This window comes from Emys orbicularis, chromosome 1 (assembly GCF_028017835.1).
Source record: "Emys orbicularis isolate rEmyOrb1 chromosome 1, rEmyOrb1.hap1, whole genome shotgun sequence".
NCBI classification, from domain to species: Eukaryota; Metazoa; Chordata; order Testudines; family Emydidae; genus Emys; species Emys orbicularis.
In genome coordinates this window covers 97,434,191-97,450,751 of record NC_088683.1, presented here as the reverse complement: position 1 = coordinate 97,450,751, position 16,561 = coordinate 97,434,191, and the positions used below count along the sequence as shown (strand labels likewise).

Below are 16,561 nucleotides of genomic sequence, written 5' to 3'. Positions count from 1 at the left end.
CGACTCCGTGGGTGCTCCAGAGCTGGAGCACCCATGGGAAAAAAAATAGTGGGTGCTCAGCACCCACCGGCAGCCTCCCGATCAGCTCCTCCCCATCCCCCGCAGCGCCTCCCACCTGCTGCAGATCAGCTGCTTTGCGGCATGCAGGAGACACGGTGGGGAGGGAGAGGAGCAAGGGCAGGGCACGCTCAGGGGAGGGGGCTGGAAGAGATGGGAGCAGGAAGAGGAGGGACAGGGGTTGGGGCTTGGGGGAAGGGGTGGAGTTGGGGCGGGGCCTGGGGCAGAGCGGGGGTCAAGCACCCCCCAGGAAAGGACAAAGTCGGCACCTGTGGGTATTTCTATTTGCCTTCTGGTGTTTGGGTCTTTAGGGTTCATATTTTTAAGCTTTTCTCCGCAACCATGAGGGCTAGAAATTTTTTATTATTTATGAAAACTGAGATTCTCATGTAATCCATGGCTTCGGGAGCTAGGGCTTTAAGAAAAACACCAAATATTGTGAGATCACAGTAAAATCACGATAGTTGTCAAAACTGGGGAATCTATCGGTACTTAAGTGGCCCCATCAACATAGTATTTGAGCGTCTCATAATCTGTTCTGTGTTTATCCTCACAACACCCCTGTGAGGCAAGGCTGTGCTATTATCCCCTTTTACAGCTGGGGAACTGAGGCACAGGGAAACTAAATGATTTGCCCAAGGTCAGAGGAGGAAGCCCGGGGTAGAACAGGGAAATCAACCTAAGTCTGCCCAGAATCAGGCTAGCACCCTAACCACTGCACCAGCCTTCTTCCACCATTATAGAGATGTAACTGTCCAATTGTGGGACCAGTGATTAACCCATCTTGCCAATGGAGGGCACTATTCTTCTGTTTAAAAGTACAAGCAAACATTTACCGGGTGTCAAAACAATATAGAGCCGTCTCATTAGAATGACCTGGCTGAAAGCAAAGCTTGTGGCTCCTAGTAGCTTGGCCAAAATGGTGGGGGCAAAAGGGGGCTTCCTTTTGATTCCTTTAGTGAAGCTACTGCTGACACCCCCACAACAAGAGCACCCAGTTCCAGCCTCTAGTGCTGTAGTCATCTACCTTTCAGCCAGTCTTATCCAGAGGGACGCCCATGCCAGAGAGAACACTCCATCTCTTAGCAGGTAGAGAGCAGGGGACAGATCAGCTGTAAACTCATGCTATATATGCAGTTAAATAATATCCCTTGCTTCCAAAATGCCCCCATGAACCACCCAAGATCAGCTGGTCAGAGACAGATGTCATGACTCATTCCTATCCTCTCTTCTGGATGGGCACCAGTCTGTCGTAAATGGACCCAACTCCTGGGCCTGTGTGCCTCTGAGCTGCCCTGGGTCTGGGTAGTGACTGATTACTGTTCCTAGCTCTGTCTCTCTCAAGCACATGCCCAGGTGCAGGCCCCATGTCCGCCACACTTGTTGGGCAGTGGGACCCTGCAGTCCAGTTACCTACACCCCAGAACTGGTGTCACATCCCTCTGTTGTTTAGACATGTTTACCCCAGAGTCCACCTGGTTGTGGGTGCTCTGGTTTCTAGTCAAATCCTTCAGGGACAATGTGGCAGGAAAGCAAGGAATACAAGCTCAACAAAAGCACACTAGAGAGTTACAGATCTATTCAAAACAAACTCCTGAATGCAACCCCCCCATGTCTGATTTCACCCATCCTATGAGCTCTGGGTTTGGTCCTAGTCAGGCAGACATTTTGGCCTGGTCTTGGTCTTCTTTCATGTCACCAGTGTCTGGCCTCGTGCTTAGAAAGGAACCCCTCTTTTAAAACAGTTTCTATCCCCTTTTTATGCATGTGCTTCAGGCAGCAGAGTTCTGAACTCCAGCTTCCTTCTCCCTGTCTTCTGTATAGAGAGACATTCAAAGTCAATGGCCCTACCCAGAGAAAACCCATTGTTCCCGTAGGGGAGAGTCATTCAACATTGCTGGCTCTGTCATAGCTTCTCAGACAAAGACATTCCACTAGATGTTAAGCCCCTCTTACAAAATGGCTCCTCTAATCCACAAAGGAAGTTGCAATACAACATGAAGGTCACAATACAAAGTAGAGCCCCTGACACAAAATGGAACCTACAGTTTGACACAGACACGTGTCATAATGGGTTCCTGGTAGAGAATAGTTTAGCAGATGAGAAATGAGAAAAGTCCTCATTTCCTTGTGTATGCAGGAGCATGTTGTCTTCAAGGCCATGAAAATGGAGGGAGAACCAGCAAACTGTGGAGACGCAGCTGAATGACAAACAACCCTTTCAACCCTCACCGCCTCCTTCCAACAAAGTACAAAGCAATAACAAACTGTTTCTGTCTGCAGCAAGGGCAGACTGGGGGCAAAATGCAGGACAAGGCATCTCTGACTTAGATCCAGCTTAGCACCTCCACAGGGGGTGAAGATAGGCATAGCCGATGCACCAGGGTGGTGAGTAAGAAGAGAAGTGGAGACTATCCTAGAAACAAGGGGAGGGAGAGAGAGAACTAACCCAGGAAATGGACAGATGCCAATATAGGAAGAGAGGATTGGTGGAACAGAGAACAGGGATGGAGGAATCAGGGATAGGAGAGGGGCAAAGAAAGGAGATGTTGCACAGTTAGGAAAAGGGGTGCTTTTCAAAGCAAAGGAGGATCAAGAGAGTAGGAAGATGATGCACAAGAAGAAAAAGAAAAATGGGAGAGAATAGGGCTGATGCAAACCCCATTGGAATCAATGGGAATCTTTCCATTCCATTCGATCGGGTCCTTAAAGAAGTGATAGGGAGAATAAAAGACACACACACTCAGAGTTGACAGGGTGAGTGTATTTGATTCATGTCCATATACTTTATGTTTGCAGTGTTGGTTCCAGGATATGAGAGACAAGGTAGGATAGGTAGTTTATTTTTTTGGATCAGCTACTGTTGATGGAAGGGACAAGCTTTTGAGCTTCACAGAGCTCATACCTTCCACCAACAGCAGCTGGTCTGATAAAAGAGGTTACCTATTCTTCCTCATCTCTCTCATACTTCATAACATTTTCCTGGCAGGCAGGCAGTTTGTTTTAAAACTTGGTGCTAAAAGAATCTGTTCATACAATAGTAAGCAGAAAGGACCTTCCTGATGTGGCTGTGAGGGGTGGGCAGGCAGGAGCCAGTGAATGGTGGGGGGCAAAACTGGGGAAGGGACCAAGTGAAGCTTAGGGAGGGAGCTAAATAGGGCCCTGTGTGCATTACCTTCTACTAAACCTGGTGCTGGCCTCCCAAGGGAGCATAGGAGGAATGTGTGCTTTGAACTGCCTTTGAGCATGATTGAGACACAGCTCAGCCAGTGCCCTTGCTGAGCATTTGTCTGATGTCATGACAAAAGGAAGCTGACTGCTGCTTCTGTTCTTTGGTGAGGGCAGTGGAGGAGAAGGAAGGGAATTCATAGTCCTCCATCACAAAGAGTGCAGGTTTGATGTGCTTCACTATCACATGTCAGTCAAGGAAGAGCCCCACAAAACAAACTACAGGGTTTGAAATCTTCTTGAGACATGACAGAAGTCTAGGCCACCATTTTGCGTTCACTTATGTAAGGACTGAGAGACACCACGACATGAGATTGCTCTTTAATAATGGACTTTTCAGCTCTGGTAGTTAAAAGAAAACTATTTGGTCCTGTTGATGCTGTAGCCCCATGTCCTTGCACCCCTTGGAGTCTGAGCAAGGTGTCACCAGCGCATCCTGGCTCAGTTTTCCATCTCTCAGGTACAAACCAATACAAAACAGACTTTTGTCCTTTAAAGCATGCCTCAGAGCCTCATTTATTGATAACAGAAAATGACATAAGTAAACCTGACTCAGAAACAGTCTCTAGTTCCTTCTGAACTCATGCCCCCTCCACGTGGGATCACACTCTGGTTTCTTCTTTAGGCACTCCTCTTTTGGAAACCATCTCAAGCCCTTGCCTTCCGGGTACATCTGTTCTTCTCCCTTCCAGCCTGGAGAACAGTCACTCCTTCAGGTTGCCTTTCAGGCATCTGTTCCCTCCCTGGGAACAGCCTCTCTCACAGTTGCCTTTTAGTTACAAGCCAAGCTTCTCCTCTCTAGCGGCACTTTCTTTTTCCTGTCAGGGAGCCTTATAGGAAGCAGTTGCTCTACTGCTAATTGTCCATTAACCGGTTACTCCCAGATGGACTTCAGAGAACCACCATGGGCAAGTGAGGCCCTGATTCCCCTGGATTCCCCAGGCTCTAGGACTCTGTGAGGTGGGAAGGTCCCAGAGCACAGATTCCAGCCCGAGCCCATAAGTCTACACAGCAATGAAAAAGCCTCGCAGCTTAAGCCCAAATCAGCTGGCACAGGCCAGCTGTGGGATTTTCTTGTTCATAGAATATCAGTGTTGGAAGGGACCTCAGGAGGTCATCTAGTCCAACCCCCTGCTCAAAGCAGGGCCAATCCCCAGACAGATTTTTGCCCCAGATCCCTAAGTGATCCTCTCAAGGATTGAACTCACAACCCTGGGTTTAGCAGGCCAATGTAGACATCCCCTTAAAGGATTGACACCCACTATAAAGGAGGGTTAGTACAAGGCTAGGTCTACACTACAGCGGGGGTCCGACCTAAGATACGCAACTTCAGCTACGTGAATACCGTAGCTGAAGTTGCGTATTTTAGGTCGGCTTACCTGGCTGTGAGGACGGGGGAAAGTCGACCGCTGCCGCCGACTCCGCTGCCGCCTCTTGCCGTGGTGGATTTCCGGAGTCGACGGCAGAGCGATCAGGGATCGATTTTATCGCGTCTTCACTAGACGCGGTAAGTCGATCCCCGATAGACCGATTGCTACCCGCCGGATCGGCGGGTAGTGAAGACAAGCCCCAAGTGAAATCCAGGCCCTAAGTCTGTTTAGTTGGGAAAGGAGAAGAATAAAAGGAGAGCAGTATATAATTCTGAAGGGTATAGAGAAGGTCATTCAAGCACTCCTGTTTACACTGCCCCCTAATGTAGAAATGGAGCAGTACTCGATAAAATTAAAAGACAATTCATTAAAAACAAATAGAAGGAAACACTTTTTAATGTAAAGTATAATTAGCCAGCATAACTCACTGCTGCTGGCTATTATTGAAGCAGATATCTTAGTTTAAACAAAGGATTCAACATTTTTTATGAATAAGTGTAGCATCTGCAGGGACACCAATGTAGCTAAGAAAACAATTACAAGGACTATCAATCCTCATGCTTCTGGGCATAAACTGATCACCAGCTGGGGTCAGGAACACAATTTTCCCCTGTGGTGATAGTATAGCACAATTAGGCACATCATGGAAGTTTTATCCAACATTGATCACTGTTGGAGGCAGAATAACAGATTAGATAGACCATTGATCTGTTCCATTATGTCAGTTCCATGTTTCTAAGTTCTTATCAAGGAGAGAAAATGATTTCTAGGCTTTGAAACCTTAAGTTGTACTCTCCCCAGGAGAGACTCTTACTTCTAGGTTCCACTCCATTGTGTTGGATGAACCCGCTCCTCATATGCTGAAGACCTTTGCAGCTTTTGAGTGGAGGGTATGATGGGAAATCTGTTTCTATCACACTTAAGTTGTAACAATTCAGCAAACCACTGAAACAGGAAGTTGGTGTGTGTCTGTGTTTAACAATGGATGTTAATTTGCATAAATAGCCCACAATGCTTTGAGTTACTTGAATCTGTCCCCAAAATGAGTTTCAACTTGTTTTTTTTCCTGGAATGGAATGGGAGAAGGAGGGTAAAGGATGGAGACAGAAAATATAGGGATCGATGACTTGGCTATTATATCACCTGGAATTTTGTTTTCTTTAAAGGTGTCTATTTTGTCATCCCAAGTTTTAGGTCAGTTGACCCTAGCTGAGTTTTCCTTGACTCTTTATTTTCCTTTGCACTTGGTTCGAGTGTGTCAGCATGATGGTGATTCTACTGAACTGTGTTACCCTGGGGATGTACCAGCCTTGTGATGATATGGACTGCCTCAATGACCGGTGCAAGATCTTGCAGGTAAGCAGTCTCCTGCCCCTTAATGGGAGAAGGTGCACCATTGGCTGAGGCTCAGGCCAGTGTTCTAATTGTTATGTCTGATGTTTCCCTTCCATCTGCACTTAGCTTTTTCTGGAAAAGGGTGGCAAGGACCAGGGCTGATTGGGGGGGAGGAGGAAAATCAGGGACAATTGTACTGGGGCCCTGAGCTTGGGGCTCCACTCCCAACATCTGTAAAGTCTGTTTAAATAAAGTGAAATGGGAGTGGGCGGGGCCCCACAAACATGGTGTAGTGGAGCCTCAAATTTCTCTCAACAAGGATACCCATAGCAACGTACTAGCTTGCTTTAAAAAAATCACAAGAGTTTGCCAGAGAGAGAGAGAGATTGAATGTAGTCTCTGGCACTAGAATATAGATAGTTCACTTATACTCTATGTATTCCTATTCATCCAGCCATGTTCAGAGGCAACTTGTCCAGCACCTCCACTGTCCAGCACTGTCAGTCACTCATTTTTGTGCACACTGAAATTTATATTCATCTACACACTCTGAACTATAGACCAAAAGGGCAGCGAGCACTTGTTAAACTTACCCTCCATTTTCCCTGTGGCTCCTTCAGGTATTTGATGATTTCATCTTCATCTTCTTTGCAATGGAGATGGTGCTGAAGATGGTGGCCCTTGGGATCTTTGGCAAGAAGTGTTACCTTGGAGACACCTGGAACCGCCTGGATTTCTTCATTGTGATGGCTGGGTAGGTTAACTGTATTCTGTGTTTTTACAGTGTTGGAGTGCTGGAGTGTTGCATGCAGTTGGGACATGGTCCCCATCTCAGCGTTGTGGCAAGCAGGGGAGCGTAGCCTGGAGCTGGAGCGCCGAGCAGCTCCGGAGCAGTGGAGCTGCAGGTTTTTGCCTGGAGCTGGAGCAGAGCCAGAGCACAGCTCCAAAGCCCTGGTGGCAAGTGCTGGAAGAGAATAGAAGGTTCTTGGGGGGGGTTTTACGCACAGGAACAGATTCAGCTCCCATTTACTTTAGTGAAAGGCCAGCACAATTCCGGTGAAGTGAACATTGCTACTCTTGATTTGCCCTGCTGCAATGAGAACAAAACCACCTGAGGTGTTTGTGGCTGTGTTGCTTTGTGGGCATCGTCCCTGAGAACCTGGAATCACGCATGTGCTCAATTCAGCAGGATTGTGGAGAAACAAGTAGACAATGAGGGCCAGACCTTCCACTAGTGTGAATTGGTGTAACTTCCTCAGTGCAGGGGAGCTAAGCTGATTTACATCAGCTGAAGCTCTGGCTCTGAAACCCAGCAACCTTTTTTAACATAATTGGGCCAATGAGGTGTCGCCTTGGCCCAAATCAGTGCAACAGCTCTGCTTCCACTAGCTCAGCTTTAAGATTAAAAGCATCCTTTTAGAAACTGTGGGTTTCTGCCTTTGCATCACATCAGTCCACCCCACAGCACCTTAGGGACAAGTTGACATTTGAGCATTTTTAACAACAAAGTTGCTATGGTGAAGCTCTGATTTCCACTTCCCAAGCCTCTGCGCATGCACAGCCAAAAGCCCACAAGGATTGCCACTTGAATGTGTGGTGAAATTTCACTCCTTGCACTGGTGAGTGCAGCTTGTTTTTAATCAAATTGCCCCATGGCAGAAATTTTGCTGTTTACAGAAGAAAATATGTCTGTTTTTTTTTTTTTTTTTTTTTTTTTTACAGCGAACAAAACACAAATAGCTCCTTTCTAGAGGTATCCCCACCTCCCTTTTCCTCCCTGCAGGGAATAGCCAGCTTTCATTGTCATCTAGAACTCAGTATCACTGGTTGAGCTGGCAGAGCCGTTCAAGCTTACCCCACACAACTGTTCCCCAGGGTGAATAATAGGAACATCGTTTACATTTGTTTTTAATACACCTGTCTGCAACAAGGCTTGAAAGATGTTTCCCTTTGGGTGTGAGGACAATTGTTTCCTGATGCACTAAACTGAGACCTTCAAACTCATTTAATTTGTTGTCTGAGAGATGAAGGTAGGTGCCCAGTGGGGAAATCGGCCTGTACCTAAAAGAGAATGGAAGAAAATGAAAGATCCTGTGTTTCAACACTGAAAGCAACGTGGGTGAGATGGGAAGAGCCTTCCCATCTTCCAATTCCTGAGCCTGGTGTTTCAGTAGCTAGGATCTTTAATTAAACTGGCCCCACATTGTGGTGAGCAGGAGGTAATCGATGGAAAATAAGTTAAAACAACTGAATCATGTTGCAGTACACATCCCAGCGCACTGATTCTGAGCCTCTGTAACAGCGAGGTACAGCTGAGCGTATGGAGGGGGTAGTGTAGTGGCATGAGAAGTGATGTTAAAGGAGGGATATCAAAGCTCAGATTTCTGAATTGCAAAAGGACAATAAGTGCATTTGAATGGAGTGTCTTGGAGCTGGTTGTATTTCTCTGATCATGTTAAGATCTCTCAGAACCACTCTGTCATTCAGGTCGGGATTAAGACTCCATTCCAGGTGGACACAGAAATCCAGTTCCTTGACTTGGAATGAGGAGACTGGGAAATGGATGGCTTCTCCCTGTCTGATGCTAAGTGGCATATCCCATTAGGGAATGCCATTCACCTTTCCATGTCCAACGCCAGCACCAGAGATGCTAGACTAGAACCTCAAATCTGAACCCCTTCTGCACGGGCAGCACGTAGAAGAGCCTCCCCAAAATAAAACAGGCTGGCCAGGCAGGGGGCAAATGCCGGATGCGGGTCATCTTCCTTTGGAGGTGCACCAGCCCACCACCTTTGTGCCCTGGGAGCAGGCATGCCAGAAGCTCCCTAGAAATGGTGGGGCCACCAGTGTCTGGACCATGGCCCTGCCCCCCGCTGCGCCCCTCCTCCCCACGGCCCTGCCCTTAAGGCAGGAAACCCTTTGTATGTGATGGGGCCATGGCCCTCCTCTCCCCCCCCACTCTCCTGTTCCAGTGCCCCTGGCCATGGTGTCCTCACTTTTAAAAGTGGGAGGGCTATGCCCTCCCCCTTTTTTCTTGCCTTAAGGGCAAGAGATGGGGGAGAGGGGGCAGAGAGGAGCGAGTGAGGGCAGGACCTTCGGGGGGGAGAAGCGGAGTGGTGGCAGGGCCTAGGGGAAGGGCAGAGTGTGGGGGGAGCCTTGGGGAAGGGGTATGGCCACTGTCTGGGAGCCGGTGGCCTCCCCACTTCTAGGGAGCGTCCAGCGCTGCTGGGAGTAGCCTTCCCAAAAGAAAGAGTCACGTTCTCCCTATGCCCTTCTGATCTCATGGGAGATTTCAAATCAAGTCCTGGGTACAAATCCAACATGTTTGGTTATGGTTTCAGATTCAGAACTGGAAGGGGCTTGTTTTCTGGTTCTGGTGCAACTGTCCTCATGAGATATCGGCCTGTGATGGTGGAAATCTCATGAGATTGTCTGATCTCACAAGACTTCTCCCATTAGAGAGATTCCTCCCACTTACTTATATAAGTAGAGCCCTGCGCGGATACAAAATTTATATCCATGGATATAAAGCGGATATCCGTGGAGCTGCAGGGCTCTACCAGGAACCACAGCAGCGAAAGCAGCAGCATGTTGGGCCGTCACTCACAGGAGCCAGCGCCCAGCCTGGACAGCTCATCCCGCGTGGCTGTACCGCCCCCAGTCCTGCTCACTGGCTGCTGTCCCTGGTCACATTAAGGTGTGCAAGCGGCTCGCATGCTCCTGGACAGGAGTCTCTTCTATGCAGTGGTGTGCGTATAGGTGCTGGAACTAGGGGTGCCGGGGGTGCTGCTGCGCTCCCTGGCTTGAAGTGGTTTCAATTATATCCAGGGTTTACAGTTTGGTTCAATGGCTCTCAGCACCCCCAAAATACAAATTATTCCAGCACTGCTGGGTGTGCGTCTCTTGTCCGGGAGCGTGTGAGCCGCTTGAACACAGTAGCGTGACCAAGGACAGCTGCCGGTGAGTCTGGGGCTGCCACAGTGGGCAGAGCTGGAGGTGGTACAGCCTCTCCGGAGGATCTGCCCAGGCTGGGCGCTGGCTCCTGCAAGCGACGGCCTGACATGCTACTGCTTTCACCACTGTGGTTCCTGGTAGAGCCCTGCAGCTCCACGGGTATCCACTCTATATCTGCAAACATCCGCATCCACGGATATAAATTTGTATCTGTGCAGGGATCTATATATAAGCTATTTTATAATGTATATATTATGTTATCTGTCAGAGAGAGAAGAGAGCCATTAGTGCTGTGTAAGAACTAGTAGTTATTTGTTGTTTTATTATTTGAAATCCATTAATGTTGCTTATGCAATTTGGGTGTGATCAAACTAATGTTTGCCATCAAAATCTGAATGCAAGCTTTTATTCAGCCTCAAACCCAACCCCGGAACCCCAGTTCTGATTCAGCCTCCAACCCAAATCCTCGCGTAACCTGTCCAAAATCCAAACCCCTCCTTGCTGGTTCATCTCTGACTAGAACTGACTCCGTTAGAAACCTCTGTTTGCCTGGAAGTCCCATGGAAATCCTTGACACTGGGTCCTCATGTCTCCTATCTCATTTAACTACATCCTAAATCAGAATCGAGTCATTCCTCTCCCCTGCCCTGTACTGCGGGCCATGTCCTGTTCCATATCAATTCCATGGCAGAGCTCCCATTGACTTCAATAGGACTCAAATTTGGCTCAAAGAAGGAAAGTGTGGTATTGGGGAGATGATAGAACTAGGCACCATCAGGCTCCTTTCCTCAAACCAAGGGAAAAACGAACAACTCACCTGCCCCAAAACAAACACCTACCCAGTCCACCAGACCGAGAGCCCAGGATTAAAAGATCACCCTGTGGCCAGAAAGAGCAGAGGAACAACAGACAGCTGGGGAGACTATCCTACGGGGCATTCCCAGGTGGTTTAAATTACCTCCCTCTGACTATTTGCGACAATAGTATCCTTTATCCAAAAAAAATGTGGCAAAAACAAAAAGAACAGTCATTTGCTGATAATCACCCCAAATGGTGTTTTGGTTGCATAAACTTGGTTCACTTGTTCATTAGTTCAAGTAATTTATTCATTTGGTCGTTTTTTCTCTCGCTCTCTTTTCACTACCTTTAGAAAGCCAGAAGCTATAGTTTTAGTTAACTGAATTCCCTTGTCCGCCCCCTGCCCTGCTCGCCCTTTCTCCCCACACAATCCAGCCCCTCGAGGAAGAAGACTTCATTGTCACTAAAAATGTTCAGTTTCCATGGCAATGGAAGCTGACATCACCAGAACTTTCTCCCCCTTCCCTCCCTAGTTTTTGGAGTGGTTTAGAAAAAACAAAACAGAATTTAAAAAAAACAAACCCCAAAACCAGCCCTCACTAAGTCAATATTTTCCTTCTTTATTATTCCTCTTAAGAAATCTGCAAGCTCCCAAAACGAAGACAGCTGTTGCAGGGTTAAAGAACACATATGCCTGTGCGCACATGAGCGATGAGGCTGCAATCTGGCTTGTAGATATTCCAGCCTTCAACTAGTCACTGGATGACAGTAGTCTCCAGGTACCCAGATGTCTGATGTGGGCAGCAGTTGTCACCAACTATCCTGGTGGGATGCCCTCCTCTCCACCTTTTGCTTTAGATGTTATCTGCTGTGATTTATGGCCTGCATTTCCCAAAAATGTCTAGTGATTTTGCATGCTGGATTTTGTGGATGCTCAACTTGAGACAACTTAATGGGACATGGAAAACCAGGCTCCTTTTAGGGTCTCAAGTTTGGGCACCCAACATCACTAATCACTCTGGAGAATGTAGGTCAATGTCTCCAGACCTAGGCCACCAATTTTTGGGATGGAATATTCACTCTAGCTTTCCTGATCTGGCAGCTCACTGCCTATAAATAGTGATGTATTCACTTTCCTTGTTCTAATCTGTGTGTGTGTGTGTGTGTGTGTGTGTGTGTGTTTGAGGTTGGAGGGGGTCACTGCCTGTTCAGGATGAGGAATTCACTCTGAATGTCCTGCTCTGAGGGTTGCCAGTTAGCTGAGGTTTTATATAATCATGCTACCTTCCTGGATCTGTGGGGGGATCGCCTCCTATTTAGGGAGGAGTGTTTACTCTACCTGTCCTGATCCTAGATGCCATTATTACCTGTCCTTGGTGGGATGTTAACTTTATCTCTGACCTGTTTTGTGGGGCCCACTACAAGCCCAGATTGGGATATTCATGTGACTTGTCCTTACATGCGCATATGTGTGTGTGTAGGTTGAGGGAAAAGGGCTGATGTTCATAGATTACATAAGGCCAGAAGAGACTGTTGTGATCATCTAGTCTGTCCTCTTGTGTAACAAAGGCCTTAGGACTTCCCTGAACTTATTCCTGATCCAAATCTGATAGCTGTCATTGAACTAGAGCATGTTTTTCAGAAAAACATCCAATCTTGATTTAAACATTTCCAGTGATGAGAATCCACTACTATCCTTGGCAAATAGTTCCAATGGTTAGTTACTCTTACTGTCAAATTGTGCTCCAGTTCTGGACTGAAATTGTCCAGCTTCAACTTCCAGCCATTGGATCTTGCTATACCTTTGTCTTCTAGATTGAAGAACCCTCTATTATCAAATTTCTGTTCACCATGGAGGTACTTACAGACTGTGATCAAATCACCCTTAAGTTTCTCTTTGATAAGTTAAATAGTTTGAGCTCCTTGAGTCTGTTACTATAAGGCATGTTTTCCAATTCTTTAATCATTCCTGTGGCTCTTCTCTGAACCCTCTCCAATTTTTCAAGATGTGACTCAGGGTGCCTGGGGCAGCCCTCACTGGAAATGCCAAGGTCAGGGCAGGCTGCAAAAGGGAGAGCAGATACTCCCAAGACTGGTGGGTAACACTGAAGTTAAACTCCCCAACCAGTCACAAACTGTGGTGCTGATCCCCCACACTGGTTATCAAGAAGCAAAAAATAAATCACGCAGCCCCCTTTATTGTATTCCAGTTCTCTGGTTCCCAGTCAATACATAGAACAGTGAGCAGTTATTTAAAAAACTCTGCTCACATATACAAAATGTTCTTCTGACCCCAAAGGGTCAGCCACATTATCAGGTCAATATAGGTTTGGATCTTACCCAAAATACCACACTGCCGGCCAATCCTTTAGTGTCTAAAACTAAAGGTTTATTATCAAGAAAAATGAAAGAACAAGAAGAGAGATGTTAAATGGTAAAGCAGTCACATACATACAAAGACTTCAAAGTCCATATATCAGGTTCTTAGTAGTATTGGTGAGTTTGCTGGCTTGAAAGTTCCTCTGGAACACATCCACAGCTTGGATGGATCATTCAGTCCTTTGTTCAGAGCTTCAGTTTGTAGAAAAGTTACTCCAGAGGTAAGAAGCAGGACTGAAGACAAGAAGCAGGATTGATGACAAAATGGAGATGATGCAGCTGCCCTTTATAGTCTTTTTGCCATGTGTCTGGTACTTCCTTTGGGCTGGTCTACACTAGGAGGGGGGAAGTCGAAGTATCTTGGATCGAATTACCTGGGGTCCAGAGGGCGCGGGATCGACGGCCGCGGCTCCCCCGTCGACTGCGCTACCGCCGCTCGCTCTGGTGGAGTTCCGGAGTCGACGGTGAGTGCGTTCGGGGATCGATATATCGCGTCTTAACGAGACGCGATATATCGATCCCGGATAAATCGATTGCTTAAGTCGTACCCTTATTTAGTTTCACACACAACAAACTCATAGTACACGTCATTGAAAGGCCTTAGAGTTCTTTCCATAGGCATGCCCCTGCATGCCTTGCTGAGTCGTAAGGTGTAGTCTTGGCTCCTTTCAGAGGGTTCATTGTACAGCTGATGTCCCTTGATGGGCCATCAAGCAGGCTTAGTGCTGGTGCCATTATTTCTGGCGGGGGGTCACCCAGAAACACAGCACAAGTTTGGAAATACAGATATACCCTACATATCTATAACTCATAATACAAAGTGATACAAACATATGAACAAGATAATCATATTTGGCAAATTATGACATTTTTGCAGATACCTCACACGGCAAATCTGGCACAATTCATTGCAATTTTATAATATTGGTATCACCAATATCATAAAGTGTCTCCTATATTCCATGTAGCATCACACAAGATTCTTCTTGAAGTGTGAGCACCAGAACGGGACACAATATTCCAGTAGCAGATGCATCCGTGCTTAATGCAGAGGTCAGAGAACCTCTCTACTTTTATTTAATATTCTTGTTAATGCATCCAAGGATCACATTAGCACAGGGTCACACTAGGAACTTATGTTCAGCTGATTATCCACCATGACCCCCCTGTCTTTTTCAGAGTCACTGCTTACCAGAATAGAGTCCCCCATCCTGTAAGTATGGCCTACATCTTTTTTCTTAGATGTCTGATCTTACATTTGACTGCATTGAAATGTATATTGTTTGCTCCAGATTGCTCTGTATCAGTGACCTGACCTCTTCATTATTTACCACTCCCTCTACCATTGTGTCACCTGCACATTTTATCAGTAATGATTTTTTCCCCCAAGTCAGTGTAGGACCAAGAACTAATGTGGGACCCCTAGTAACACACCTGCTTGATGATAATTCCCTATTTACAGTTACATTTTGAGATCTATCAGTTAGCCAATTTTTAATCCATTTAATCTGTGCCATGTTGATTTTGTGGTGTTCTAGTTATGTCAATACTATTATAGTCTTTATCAACAAAACCTGCAATAATATCAATATAGTTTGATAAGATCTATTTTCCATAAGCCCATGTTGATTGGAATTAATTATATTACCCTCCTTTAATTCTTTATTAATTGAATCCCATATCAGCTGTCCCATTAATTTGTCTGAGATCTATGCGGAATCATGGGTCTCAAACCCAGGTCAGCAGGTGCCCAGGTAGTCCTTGGACTGCTGCCACTACCCAGCAGCTCACTGATACCAGTGGACCCTAGCTCACCAGAGGCACCACCCACAAAGCTCCTGATTGGAGGAGATGTCAGGCCTCTCTGACTCACTCAGACTTACTATTTAAGCCAGAAGGAGGCACAGGAAGTTGTCTGAGCAACTTGAATTCCTGACTGGCCGCCGCCCTGCCTTCTTCCAGCCTTCTTGCCTTGTTCCAGATCCCTGCTTCTATGCCCCACATCTGGCTACAACCCTTGACTTGGCTTTTTGCTCTGGCTCTGACCCCTGACCCTGCCTCTGCCTCTGTTTCTTGTTCCTGGGTCCTGGCTCCAACCACTAGGCGGGATCACCACTAGAACTGACCACCTATAACTTGGTCCATGACAGGATTGATGTCAGGCTGATAGGCCTTTACTTACTGAGGTCACCCCGTTTACCCTGCTTAAATAGTAGCCCAACATTAGCTTTCTTAGAGTCCTCTGGAACTTTCCCAGTTTTTCAGGAAATATTAAAAATCAGTATTAACTGTCCAGAGAGCTTCTTGGCCAGCTCTTTCAAAACTCTTTCATGCAAGATATTTGCACCTGCTGATTTAAAAATGTCTGTCGTCAGTAGCTTCTGTTTAAAATGCTTCTTAGTTACTGTTGGAATGGAAAGTATTTCACCATCATCTTATTATGTAAATACATCATCTGGATTTTATCTAAATATAGAACAAATATTTATTAAATATTTCTCCTCTTCTGCATTACTATTCATAATTCTACCACTTCCATCTATTAATGGACCACTACTATTACTAGGATTCCTTTTGTTCTTGATTTATGTAAAAAAAAAAATCCTTCTACTTGTCTTAACTCTGCTGGCCATAGAGTTTTCCTTGTGTCCTTTTGCTTCCCTAATGAATTTCCTACATATTCTAGCTTCTTATTTATGTTCATTGCTGTCAACTGCCCCTTTTTTCCATTTGTATTTTTTGCTTTTTGCTTTGTTTTTGTTATTGCTGCTTTCATTTCCCTTCTAAGCCAGGTTATCTTTTTTAACCAAGATACTAGACGTTCTTCTCGATTATGGGATTGTGGCTTTTTGGGCATCTAGTAAAATGTTCTTAAACAGCTCTCAACTATCATTCAAATTTTTCTGATTTAAATTCTTTCTCTCAGATGATTTGGCTCATAATTAGAATCATAGAATATCAGGGTTGGAAGGGACCTCAGGAGGTCATCTAGTCCAATTGTTCTAAGCTTTGGGAAAATGGCCCTTTTAAAGCACCAAGTATACATATTACTGGTTTGGACTTCATTCTGTTTGCACATAACCAATGTGATTAAGTCGTGATCACTTTCTCCTAAGCTAACTTTTAGTTCTGTGAACAACACCTGTATATCTGTTGAAATAACATCTAATATAGAATTCCCCCATGTTGGATGTAATGCTTTCTGAGTTACGAAGTTTTCATTTATAATGTTTAGAAATTTCAAAGATGTTTTAGTACTGGCAGCATGAGACCTCCAGCATATGTCACTCAAACTGAAATCTCTCATGATGATGCAGTTTTCCCCCCTACACATTAGAGGTAGGTGCTTAGCGAGCCAATCATCATGTTCTCTAGTGTGATCTGGTGGTCTGTAGCAGACACCAACTAGTACCCAGTCTTGCGACTTATCTGTTAGAACA

At 45.9% G+C, this 16,561-nt stretch overlaps 1 protein-coding gene across 1 annotated transcript in view; it reads left to right on the top strand.

Annotated features, from left to right (window-relative positions):
- CACNA1I (calcium voltage-gated channel subunit alpha1 I) overlaps window positions 1-16,561 on the top strand; it is a 244,787-nt gene that overhangs the window by 111,592 nt on the left and 116,634 nt on the right. The window contains exons 2-3 of the mRNA XM_065422053.1: window positions 5,900-6,011; window positions 6,611-6,744. Coding sequence (XP_065278125.1) covers window positions 5,900-6,011; window positions 6,611-6,744 — 246 coding nt within the window. The remainder of the gene's footprint in view (window positions 1-5,899; window positions 6,012-6,610; window positions 6,745-16,561) is intronic.